This window comes from Rhinolophus ferrumequinum, chromosome 14 (genome assembly GCF_004115265.2).
Source record: "Rhinolophus ferrumequinum isolate MPI-CBG mRhiFer1 chromosome 14, mRhiFer1_v1.p, whole genome shotgun sequence".
NCBI classification, from domain to species: Eukaryota; Metazoa; Chordata; class Mammalia; order Chiroptera; family Rhinolophidae; genus Rhinolophus; species Rhinolophus ferrumequinum.
The window spans coordinates 5,062,747-5,075,787 of record NC_046297.1 but is presented as its reverse complement, the minus strand read 5'-3'; the positions used below and the strand labels follow the sequence as shown (position 1 = coordinate 5,075,787).

Here is a 13,041-nt window from a genome sequence, read left to right as displayed (position 1 = left end):
GGTGACAGGCACATGCAGGCCCTGCCCTCTGGTGGCTTATAAACTATGATTGAGTTATTTTGGCTTGTTTTTTGATTTTTGTTCAGAACAATACGAAAAGCGTGAAATGTAAGGTTTGAAGTTTTACTTAAAAGTGACAACGCTTTATATTAACTGTAATCCAACATGGTCTCTCTAAGTAGTCCAATTACAATGGGACAGTCACTAATGAATGGCCAAATGTCTCCTTACTAAGGGCAAAAATTTGATTTTTCATCTGGGTCGTAAGAGCTATGACGAAAACACGTGATCGTGACATATGGCCTCCTGTAGCATTTCCTCTGGCACATAGACAACAAATAGTCACTTACAAATGCCATGAGGTAGTCAGCACGTAGCCCTCTCAGTTTTGTTGATACACTAAATCCACATAGCTGCTTATGGTTTTTTCCACATCCAGGATGCGAAGGGTCAGGAGAGGAGAGATCACATCTTTCCTCAACAGACAGGTAATACATACAAAAGGACCCACACCCAAATTTCAGACTTTTTATTGTTTTCAAATACTATACAAAAGAAAAATAGACAGAGTGCATTTCTTGATTAACAAATCCAGAAATAGTGATTCCAAATTAAACATGCCTTTTGTTTTTTTCAGTAGTTTCTTTGAGTTTCTAAATGATAATCCAGTGAGTTCCACTCTCTTCCATTGATTACTTTGGTCTCATAAGCATAAGAATTTTTGCTTTGTTTCCCACAGACTCCATAAGAATGGGCCATGTCTTTGTAAGAAGGGGACAATTTCAGGGGTTATTCTCTGACATTTCTTGAATCCTTGAATATCTGAGAGTTCACCCTCAAGTTGCTGTTTTTTTATAGCATCAAACGGAAAACATAATAAAGTGTAACTGAGTTCAAAACATTGAATCTTCCACAAAGACCATTTTGAATACTATTTCTAAATCCATGTTTATTTTTCTAAATTCATCCTCCCTATACTCTTTTAAGAGGCAGAGTACTTTACGATAGATTAAATCATTTTTAGATTACATGATTTGTCTGATTTCTTCTTTCACAGCCATCACCAGTACCCACAAACACCACCCCATTTTCCACCCCTATTTCTATTATTTCTCCCCGTAAACTAGAGATTTCAGGATATTTCACTCAACTGAAAAAATTGCCATCTTACTCCATTTTGCCTTGTTAAGATAGTAAAAGGGCGGGATGCTCAAGAAACAATGTGATAAAGAGATACTGTGAAAAAAACTGAAAGACTACATAGTTGGTAGAAAAATATAACTTAACAGTTATGCTGAATAACCACAATATTTCTATTAAAAAATTTTTTTCTACAGCTTCACTCCTTCGGGACAATGCTTCAACAACCTTTGCCTTAAATCCTCTCTAAGGAAATAATTTATAATATATTAGTCTGATACCATGAAGCAGTGTTGAAAGCAGATGGTAAAAAAGTGCCTTATTTTAAAGCATAGGACACCAGTTGATTATTCAATACAACAAGCTGTTTCCAGACCACTGGTCTCATAATAAATACTGAGACCTATACTACTGATATACAGAATTTATTAAGCTTCTCACATGTAATAGAGCAGAGTGTCAAATGCACCTGAAATGCTAACAAAAGCTCTCAGAATCAAGAATGGCAGCATGTTATTTTATAACAACCAACACTTGTGGCTTTTCAAATTTAGTTTTCCTAAGATAACGTACGGAGTACATCTAGTCATGCTTTTTAAAAATGCTTTAGGTCACTCCAAGCTTGGCAGTGAACATTTGGCATAAACAATAATAAGACAATCACAACTTGATAACTAGCAAAGACAGCATTGAGGCCATGACCATACACCGCATATGGGGAACGTGATGAGTAAGTAGCCACTAGAATTTGACAGAGTACGTGGCCTCCATGCCGTTACTGCCGGAGGCTTTGGTGCGTTCAGCCCTGACACCCAGTTTTCAAAGTTGGGGGCGATGTCTACAGAATCATTTAATCATTTCTCACACACTGGAAACATACAAGTAGAAAATGACGAGTCGATTTTTATGAATGCGTTAAATCCTCTGGAGTTATCACTAACCCCTTGTTATAAAATTTTTTCAAGTTGTATCAGTCATATAATTCGGTGTGCTTCCTATTTTAAATGGTGCTAAATGAATTAAATGGAGACAGCAGTGTTTTCCCTAGATGTGATTGATTTTAGCATTTTTGACAGCTACCTAGATGTAAAAAATTTTCAGACTTTTGAATTGAGCTTTGGATGAGAGTGTTCATATTTCAACCTACTAATAATAATACAATATGCTTGGTTCAGAATGCTCCTTTGCAGTTTACTCTGGTGAACTCTAATCTGGTGAGAATAAGTTGACATAAATAACTGGCGTAAGAACGAATACACGATGATTACTGTCACAAATGGTGACAAGCAAGAATGTGAGGGTTCCATTCTCAAGTCACCTAGGAACCGGTTACTGTACATATCATCACTCACAAAACTGTAACAAATGGGATGTAGTGCTGATTTATTTAGTCTGGTGTCTTCAGACACCCAAGATATAAGATAGCTTACACCAAAACAATATTCAAAAATATCTCTTGTACCTGGTAGTCCTTCCCTTGGAGGTAAAGAAAAGTATGTCCAAACATTCAATAACCAGGATTCAGAAAATTGTAAAGAACAATTTTAGTTAGGAATCAAATATACAGAGGTTCAAAGATGAAAAAAAATCACATAGAAAAGATCAAACTGGCATCCCCGATCCAGAGCCACTTTGTAAAGGAAGAAAGCCGTTATGACAACCTGCAGCTTCTCAGACCATTCTAGTGAGGGTCCCCAAGTACTACCGTGCTTCCTAAATAAAGGGACTTAAATGCATATGAACAGGTGTGGTGTTGCCCAGGAACAGAGGTGAAGATACATTTATTTTGTTCAATCCACAGACTATTTGGTCAAAGGAATATGTAAAGCTAAAGAAAAGCACATGGGGTGGAAATTCACAGCAATGGATGTTGACAAGATGTGCCTGGATCCCGCTCGCAGCATCTGGCAGTGGGTAGCAGAACCAAGGTAGGAATCTCACGCACTCTCCTTTGTATGTTCTGGAAGGGGCTCCGTGGCGGTGGTGCTAGCATTTGCAGTCGAATTCAAGACTTCTCCAAAGTCACCGCCGGCAGGCTTGGTCCCCCCTACTTTAGACTTTAAAATAAGTTCAAAAAGGAAAAGGCACCATAAACTTCAAGACATCATGAAACATAAACTTAGCTGACTCTGCATAAAGTTAAGTCCAATTTGACTTTGAAGAGCAAATAGGAACGCAATGGCTCCGTGATTATTATATATGTAGGGAATTCAGTGCACTTATATGGAAAAAGATGCAGTCTTCCCTGCTGAAACGTTCAGATTGATAAATTCTGCCTCTCCTCCTTTTTCCCCCTATCTGCTCATTGTTCTGCACAGGGAAATCTGTCTGAAGAATTCTTTAAGGCCTATTATTCTAAAATATCAATTGAATTCTCTTAATATTTGGATAACTTTGTAGTCCATCAGATTGCGCATTCAGCTACACTCATGCATGAAACATGATTGAGTACAACAATGGAAAGCAACAAAGGAAAGCAACATGTGTTCTGCTACAGTGTCAGCTTTCTAACCCATTGTTATTCATACTTAGAATGTGCTGCAAAGACCTACAGACTCCACCTCACCTGGGAGCTTGTTAGAAATGCAGAATCAGAGACCTGCCTCCCCAGCTCCGTCTGCAGACCTGAAGTCTACACTTCAATAAGCTCTCCAGGTGCTTCCTACACACCAACTTATTTGGCCTGAAATTGTCAATAAACACGTGTCTGAATGAAGAGATCTGCCTTACATTTGTACAATATTTTATGCTTTCAAAATCCTTACACATGTCACTTCATACTTAACAACACTGATGTATCTATGCTCTCTCTCTTCCGGGAGGACAGGTGACCAACAGTAAAAAACCAGTCAGTGCAACTCAGTGGGTTTAACTCGACCTTGCTCTTAGCTCAATTTTAATTCACGAGCCAGAGACTCATTAGCAACTGCAATCTAGTTGAAAATTTCTAGCATTCTTTTTGCTTTCCCATCCAAAATCTTTCCTGAGTTGTTTGAAAAATTTGCACAGTTTTTATATTTCTTAAATTTTAAAAAGACATTCCTAATTATAAAAAATAATGTTAAAACTCCTTACAATTCAACGTGTCTAAAACTGAACTCCCCACAACTGGTCCCTTTTCTATTCTTTAAGACTTTGAATGGCAGCAGCACCTACCTAGCTGTCCCACTCAGCCACCTAGTAGTTTTCCTTGATATGTCCCCCTCTTGTTCCACATCCAGTCAATCACTAACTTTTTGTCTGTCATTTCTTATTTCTAAACATCTCTCGACTTTGTCCCACTGGCGCTACCTTAATTTTGGGCCTGGATTATAATTCCTAACAGCGTTTGTTTTTCTTCCCTGCTTCTGTAATTTATAAATGATGCACTTAAAAATAATGTCAACTATAATTTTATATATCTATATCTATCTATATCTATATATAGTCAGAGGATGTGGAGTACAGCATAAGGAATAGAGTCAATGGAATTGTAACAGCTGTATATGATGTCAGAGGGGTAGTAGATTGGGGGAGGGCGGTTATCACTTTGTGAGGGGTATAAATGTCTATTACATTCTTTTGTACACCTGAAACTAATAAAAAGCAAGAAAAAATAAGTAAAACATAAATGACTCACCATTCTGAAAGACTGACTAAATCTGCATTTTTAAAGTTTATTTATATAAAACACTTAAGATGTTAGTTTTAATCCTTAAAAAATACCCACCATAATTATCAGGATTAGTTTAGGTAGAAAGGAACCCATGGGCTTTGCACAAACTGTAGAGAAGGGTGGACAGCGATGGGAACTAAACAACCTTTCTGGTGACCTGTGATCCTAACAGTGGATGATTTTATAGTTTTGAATATAATCTTGAAAAGAATACAATTTACAAGTTAATAAAGCTAATCATTATGGGAAAATGTCTACCTTCACTGAAATCAAAGCAACCCAACAAACTGAATCATCAGTGATGATCACCATGGCATCGTCATTATAACAAAAATGCCCAGTAATTGAGGACTGGACAATGTCCATTACAAGGCACATGCGGGCAGCCACTAAACAAAACACGGAGAAGGAATACTTAATGATACAGCAAAATACAATGTACGGTGGGTTCTCTTCTAAGTCATACTAGCACAGTCACCTGGCATACACAGAGTACCACTGTCTCTGTGTGGTAAGATCAATTTGTGTTGTTTTGTTTTTGTGCTTTGCTACATTGTTTTTAATTGTATACAATAAAATTTATATTGAATTTTGTCCAATTACAAAAGTATTTGAAATGAATCACGCAAGAGCAGCACACACTTCTAAGAGCTATTGTATTTTAAATTACACATTTCTTTTCAGCACTTAAAATGCAGTCATGCATTCTAACATACTCAGAAAAATTGAATGAGAATACACAGCACCTTCAATATTCTTAAACATCCATTAATAATGTATAGAATAAAGTTGTTAAAGTTCTTTAAATATTTTTAGCATGAAATAGTAATTTGAATGATTTACCCACAACCAAAGAATGTTAAGACACCAAGGAAAATAAACAGCTGTTCACCTCTCTACTTGCCTTTAAGTTTTCAACCTTTTCTTCAAATGACTTGAAAGTCGGGGAGTTTCTATGGAGAGAGAGAAAAAAAAAGTAGTAAACTCACAAACACTGAAAAACAAAAATCCATCAATTTTGAAAACATCGTCAGTCGATTGATTCCTCCTGGCCATTATTCTCAATTAGCAAAAGCACAGATGTATTTATCTGTACCACAGGTGTACACACACACACGTATCATTCTGTACAATGATCCACTTCTGTTCTAAGGCTTCTACAATGATGCTTGTGATTCCACGAATGAGGCCAGTCTTAGACATAGAGATACAGATACAGTCAAGTACCATGTGAAGAGGAAACAAGGTAAAGCACCAATTCTGTCACTTCCCAAACCAACTTGTCGCAGTACAAGGAAATACCACCGTTGGGTCAGTTTAGTTTGGGTGAAGGCACTATGCTGTAGAACTTGTGTTTAAATTCCCATGTTGCCTGGCAAGATTCCTACCTGAACCCACACTGACAAGCAGACTATAGGTGGGTCCGTACCAGGGGTCCTGGTTACCAGAGGGCAGCAGGACAGACGGGAAAGGAGCGACCAAAAGGAAGGGAGGAGTGCAGACACGTGGCTGGCCTCCTCACCAAGCTGCCCAGACTGCCAGAGGCACTCTGAGCCCATGGAAAGCCCCTCCCACATTCATCCATATTAATGAGGGCAATCACAGCACCTACGTCGCTCACATCTGGGCTTCGGAAGTTTTATCCTATCCACCGCCTCGAATATCCTTCCTACTACTGCCACGATGGAAAAGGTGCAGACGGGAGCAGGCGCTTCCTCCTTCCCACAGTGGTAATGGGCAGCCATTCCCAAAGTGTGGTCCCCACACCGCTGCCTCAGTAGCTCTAGGGAAGCTGTTAGCAATGCAGATTCTCAGGTCCCACCCTGGGCTGGCAAAATCAGAAACTGGGGGGGAGGCAGGAGGCAGGCCGGAAGCAAGGGGGCTTTTAACAAGCCCTCCAGGTAGTCCTGATGTACACTGAAGTTTAAGCCAAACACAGGTTGTTAGAGACCCTCGGCCTCTCTAGAGAAGTAGACAAGCTAATAACAAGTACCAACTGCTTCTGATGAAAAAGGACAGAAGAATTAAGTCGCAGTTGGCTCCAAATGTCATAATGGGATGCAGGAAGCGGAAATGGGGAAGATGGAGAAAAGAGAAGTGTAAGGAAGTTAAAGTGGACAGAGGTGGTGGAGCGCCTATACCCATGAAAAGGTTTATCAGATGAGTCGTGTCCACTGTCTCGAACAGATGTCAGATACGAAACAACAGGGTTAGAAAATAAAATAGAAATAACCATTCTTTTTAAATCACAAACATTTAATGACTGTCTGGCTGTCTCCTATCCACCCCTTCTAACATTACAGGAAAAGCAACTGAAAACTGACACAGTGTTACACATGCAGCTTGTTTAGAGTAGAATTCTCCTTCACAACAGCTCAAGGTACACATCTCAGTCAAGAATAAGAAAGCACAAGACCAACGTTTTTTATTTTGTAAAAATATACTTTACCTCATAGCAGGCATGCTAATTGAATGTTGAATGGAGCGTATACTAAGAGGCAGCATTAAAAAGAGACAGAAATGAAGTTAGTACCGTGGTGATTAGACATTATAAAGAGCAAGCAAAACTTCGCTTTCTAGGAGCTTGTTCTTTGGGCACCAGGGAGAATCACCTACTTTTTGAGGTGGAGGAGAGTCTCGGTTATTCCCACATAATTTACTCCCATTCCTGAGCCAATGTAACCCCCGTAGTTAATTGAGCTAATGATTCAACCTTGCGTGTTTGTAACACTTTGCAAACTACAGGGCATCGAGCACCAAGGCTCCGACGTTCAATGATTTACCCATGATCACAGAAGAGTCAAGAACATGGGCTCTGGACTCCTAATTCAGTGTTCACCGCCTCCCCTCAAAACAAAAACAAAAACAAAAATACAAGGCACACAAATACAGGTACACACACGCCCAAACCAGGCCAAGGAAGGTCTCCTCCGTCGTCTTTCTCCCACTTATTTGGTACCAGAACAGGAAGGTTTCAAAATAAATCACCTATTTTAAGGGATTTACATATCCCTCCTAAGTAGCAACAGTGTCCATTTTCTACTAACAGACATTTGTACTTCATCTCAATTAAACTAAACATTCTTACTGGCCATTCAAATAACACATGTCCCCTGTTTTACTAGGACCTTCTTACTCAAGGGCGATGCAGTTCCCTGTTTAGGTACAAGGTTACCTTCTCTCAGCCGTCTCCCATAGAGGCCACCTCACAAGACAAAAGAAAGTACCTCAATTCTTGGGCTCACAAAGTCACCGTGTCCTGTTGCTACTGCCACTGCACTTATAACACCTTGATCACGGACACGGCATTTTTGGTGAATAATCTTTCCTTTGGGTAAACTGGACAGTCCAGGGTATGTATTCTCAATTCTACTTAAATGTCATGTGTGTTTATGATTTGGTTTTCTCAGACTCGGTTGTTACAGATGACAGCGTGTTTCAAGTGTCGTTCCCCACATCTCATTTTGCATTTTGTAGTAATATGGAGCATGAGCTTGATATAAATCAAAACATGCTGGCAGTTGGTGCAGTCAAGAGAATCAGTAAACTATTTGGACATCCTCAGACTTAAGGTCGTACATAACACAGGAAAAGAGCCCCAGAGTTCAGCATTCTCTCTAGCCTATCACAGTGGTAAACGATCCCGGGAGGAATTCGCTAATTCCTTTTCTGTTTGATCTGTTGCAGTGTGTGCTGGATCCATATTTGAAGGGTAGAGATTCATAAAAACCATCCTTCTCAGTTTACAATGCCAGAACTCCAAGTATTCCCGGCCCTTCCTTAGAACCTTCTAGAGAAGCTGCCCAATAACCATACTGCCACAGCTGTCCCCACCATTGTCAATTTGACACATGGGCCAGTACAGCTCCACCCAGTACAGCTAAGCTGGTGGTGGTCTGCACATTGTGTGGACTGAATGCAAGACAATAAAAAGTCAAAACAGTTAAGATTCTTAGACCGAGAGTCTGTCATTAGGACACTCAGCCACTGGTCAGTCGGGATAGGAACTTGAGGAAGACATTTTGGGGGACCAGGTGCCAGCTGCAAAAATGCAGAGGACGCCAGTTCCCAAAGAAAGGACCGAATATAAGCAGAGAGAGGCAGAGGAAAGGAGGGAGAGATGGCCATGCAGGGAAGAGGTCTGGGTGGGAGAGGAACAGTGGTTTCCTGGGTTTCTAGAAGCTACCTTGGTTTTAATGGCTTTCCAATCAGCGGGGCTAGTCAGAGTGGGGCCACGGCTTGCTTCCTTCCTTTCCTCTCCTTGGACTCTAAAAACTTCCTTTCTCTGCTACACATTCTCCCTTTTTTAAGTGAGCTATTTTGCATAATTTTCTGTTCCTTGTAACTGAAACACTTTTGACAAGAACATTTATTTTGGCAGAAATTACCAAATTCTGGCAAATGAAGGTGAGGAATGGCCAAACGTGTGATAAATTGCTCGTCCATGGGACTCACACATTGAATTCAAGAGTATCAACAAAATGAGAAAATAGGTGGATACAGTAAGTGCGCATTTCAGAAATTCACAGCTGAGTCTAGTGACTGTCCCTAAGCACCCCCGTAAAAGGCTGTTCGGTCAGTTCTGTGCCTGCCCCTTAGACCAGCATACAGGCCGGTTAAGAGGGCGCAGGTCAAAGGCCAAGTGGAAGGAATAATCGCCAAATGAATCCTAAATGCATCACGTTGACTGTAAAATCAACACCCAGGGCACCCATTGATTCAGGATTATCCTGCATAACAAGTAAATCCCCACCAGAGGGGACCCTGATTCTCACTAAGGGCGTCTTCATCTTCTATCTACTCTGACTCCGGAAAAGTGATTCGTTTAAAAAGCCGAATTGATTTTTTAAATTGTCTTTGTTTCTTACCTAGTTATTTGATCTTTCCATCCCTAATAATAATTAACGGGGAGGAGGAGAGCCAGGGAGGAAGGAGAAGGAAGGAAGCAGTAAGTAGTATACACAGAAAAGGAAGAGTTACTACTTAACATGTTTGAATGCTGACTATGTGCCAGACAGGCTTTTAAGAGCTATCTATGTATTATTATTCCATTTTGCCCTCACGGTCATCTCTTGATTGTAAGTGATGAACCAAAGTAACTGCTGGAAGTGCCTGGCGGGGGGCTGGGGGGGAATAGCCTTTACTGTCACTGCTCTGAGAAGGTCTCCTTCCCAAGTACTATATATAGTCTTGCCTGGTACATAACTGTTCACCATTTTGGTTATTACAGATGACTCGCTGAAACACATACTCACATTTATTTCACTTGAGATTATATTCTTTCAAGCTTTCAAATTTCACCCAGCTTGTTATTTGGCTTGGTAACTCCAATCCTACGTCTAGAACACTTCCTGGTACATAGTTAGCATTCAGTAAATACTTCTGAATGAAAGAATGAATGAATAAAAATGAACTGTTGTAACTGAAATTAGGAAATAAGGGCTCAAAAGGTGGAAAAGTTCATTAAGGCTTCTCGGACTCTAATCCACAGGCACTGTCTTTCTAACGAGAGGAGGAAAAAAAAGATCATTTCTTTTCCCATTAAGTGGTGGCAATTTTCAGCAAAACAGAATTGTCTAGAATAACTTTCATGAGTCCCACACAAATAAAAAATATCTAGAGGTTTATATGAAGACACACACACATGTAAAAAGGAGAAATGGCTTTTGGAAATAAAGGCAAAGTTAATTAGCACTTCCTCTTAAGTAACCAAAAAATACTTGACTCATGAGGCTGCTGAATTATTACAGTATGCTTTACTAACATGAAAATCAATGCTTAACACTGGCACTAAGTGAAATAAGAAGTTTCTCTTAAAGTTTCTCTCAAAAAATTAAGGCACAAAGTCAATGCTTACTCTATTATGTGTAGGAAATAAGCAAATAGGAGAAGGGTGGATAGGAACACACCACATGGGGGGAAAGATGGCTGTCCCCAGAGGTTCCCAGGGTGAAAGCACCGTGTCCCACGTCTGGCTCCCAACCTTGCTGTGGCAAACAACTAGTTCTCAGGGCATCAAAACCAGGTCTCTCTCTCTCTCTCTCTCTCTCTCTCTCTCTCTCTCTCTCTCTCTCTCTGTCTCTCTCTCTCTCTCTCTTCTTTTTCCTTCTCTGTAACACACCCACCCACGGCTTAGGACAGATCATCTAAATACCAAGGGCTAATTTATTAATTGGCAACATAAGATAAAAATTGTTGACTAGTCTAACAATTCAGGTCAGCAAAATATGCACGATTCGGTCAGAGAATGAAATCACTGCCACAGTCTGCTTGGGAAGTGGGACCCAGAACAAAGGAGACTTAACAGGATTAACCAAAAAGGACCTCCTGCATCCGGCTCTACCTCCCTGGGAGAAAAGGCCTTGCTGGGAGTAAATCACTCAGCTGCTACTGTTGCAGCTCCCTCTTCTTGGACAGTTCTTGGGGGCAGGTGGCCAGTATTTGCCTCTGTGACTCACTCATCTAGCTACAAGATGTGGTTTTCTTTATATGTTTTCTATGATACATGTTTTGAAATACTTTCTATTTTATGTGAACACATTAAATCAGATTACCACCAGAACTTCTTGGCCTCGAAATTATTTTTTTAAAGGACTTGACCCAATTTTTCATTGGTAAGAACTAATTATGAAATTTAGCTTTCAAAAGATAATCTTACGTCCTTCATTTCCAAATTTGCATCAAAGACCTTACTGTAACTTCCACATATTGGCAGGCAGTATGTTGAAAAACAAGGCTGGAGATGGTAGAGAGTATAGTCTCAATTATATTTTTGAAATGAAATGAAATGAAAAAAGTGGCCAGAGAAGAGCAACACAACCCCATGTTTTTCTGGTGAATCAGTAAAACAGCACATACTGTGCCACCATGCGTCATTCGCTTCATCTTTTTAAAGGTAGAGAGAAAGAATGGTGTTGCGGACCGATGACACGCGTCATTCCTCACCAGCACTTACCTATCTTTCTATTTTTGTTTCTATCACATCTAACGTTGTTTCATAACCAGGGCTTAGCAGGGCTCTTCCAATCCGAACTTGTCCCGAGTCCCCACTGCCTTCCCCTACTCCATCCACTCAAGCGTTTTCAGGTCTCTGTGAACAAGAACCTTTCTGGTTGATGGTTACAGCCTTTGAACCTGCTCACAACAGACAATCTAATGGTGGCAGAGTGGGTGATGTGACTGAATACGTAGTTACACATTTCAAATAACTTCAGATAAAATTGTCGTACTTGCCTGGAGCACTGAGGGTATATTTTAATAGAACGCCAGATACAGAATCACCTCCTATAATTGATTTCTTGATTTTCTTTTAAAGCACAATTTTAGCTTTAAAGGGTTCAACATTTACAGTTGATTAATCCCCATGACTTACTCTGACGTCCAGGACTAAGTGTCCCCAGGATAGAAGGGCGTTATCTGTTAAGTACCCATTTACTGACCTAAGAAGATTGAATAGCTAGACCTCAGCTAGTGACTGTTTGAGAAGACAATTAGCGTGCATAGACCAAAGATGGCTGCTACTATATTATCCTTCCTGCTTACATTCTGAAGACCTTCCTCCACCTTCGTTTTCTTCAACTACTAGCTGCATAAATGGTCTCTATGGGAGAGAGAGGAGAGGTTTGCTCCACATCACAAAGCTTCCTTCTGTAAGGCATGGTTTGGGCTGACATCCTTTTCATGTGCTTTCTCTTTTAGCCTAACAGACTTTATTTTTCCTTTTGCAACAATGAATTTGTGCGCATAGTTAAAGAATATAGCTAGTGTAAATAAATAATAAACAGTACACTTTGTAAGCTAGTAAAACAGGTACTAAAAGGTGCAAAGTAGTAGCATATTTTATCTTATGTCTGCTTTAGCACACACACACACACACACACACACACACACACACACACACAAAAAAAAATTCAGAGTAACCGGTATAAGACGGAAGACTACCAGTACATATGCAGTCTACTACAATCGCATAATGGGACCCAGGTGAATGACCCATCCTTTCAAGAGCACCAAAGAAATGAAGGCATCAATACCAAACAAACAAAGTCAGACATTAAAAGGGAGGAATTCTGCGTGCCATGGTAGAGTGGCTCCTTTAAAAAAAAAAAAAGCCAAAGTCCTTTCCATATCCCTTGATCCACAGTGTCAATTCCTTCTCCTTTTAATTTACTCATTACCCATGGTATACAAGAAATCCTCCCTTAAAAAACAGGAATAGCATTAGAGCAAAGTATTCTAAAGGCCAG

At 40.0% G+C, this 13,041-nt stretch overlaps 1 protein-coding gene across 7 annotated transcripts in view; it reads right to left on the bottom strand.

The window, feature by feature from the left end:
• Positions 1–514: 514 nt before the first annotated feature.
• Positions 515–13,041, bottom strand: part of TPD52 (tumor protein D52) — an 83,459-nt gene continuing 70,932 nt past the window's right edge. For 3 of the 7 annotated variants that reach the window (XM_033126552.1, XM_033126545.1, XM_033126547.1), the window contains 3 exons: positions 7,245–7,286; positions 5,688–5,748; positions 515–3,197 (listed from right to left, as the gene is read on the bottom strand). In XM_033126552.1, the coding sequence (XP_032982443.1) occupies positions 3,078–3,197; positions 5,688–5,748; positions 7,245–7,286 (223 nt within the window). In that variant the 3' untranslated portion in view covers positions 515–3,077. The remainder of the gene's footprint in view (positions 3,198–5,687; positions 5,749–7,244; positions 7,287–13,041) is intronic. The other 4 variants (XM_033126546.1, XM_033126548.1, XM_033126549.1 and 1 more) reach the window with 3 other exon arrangements.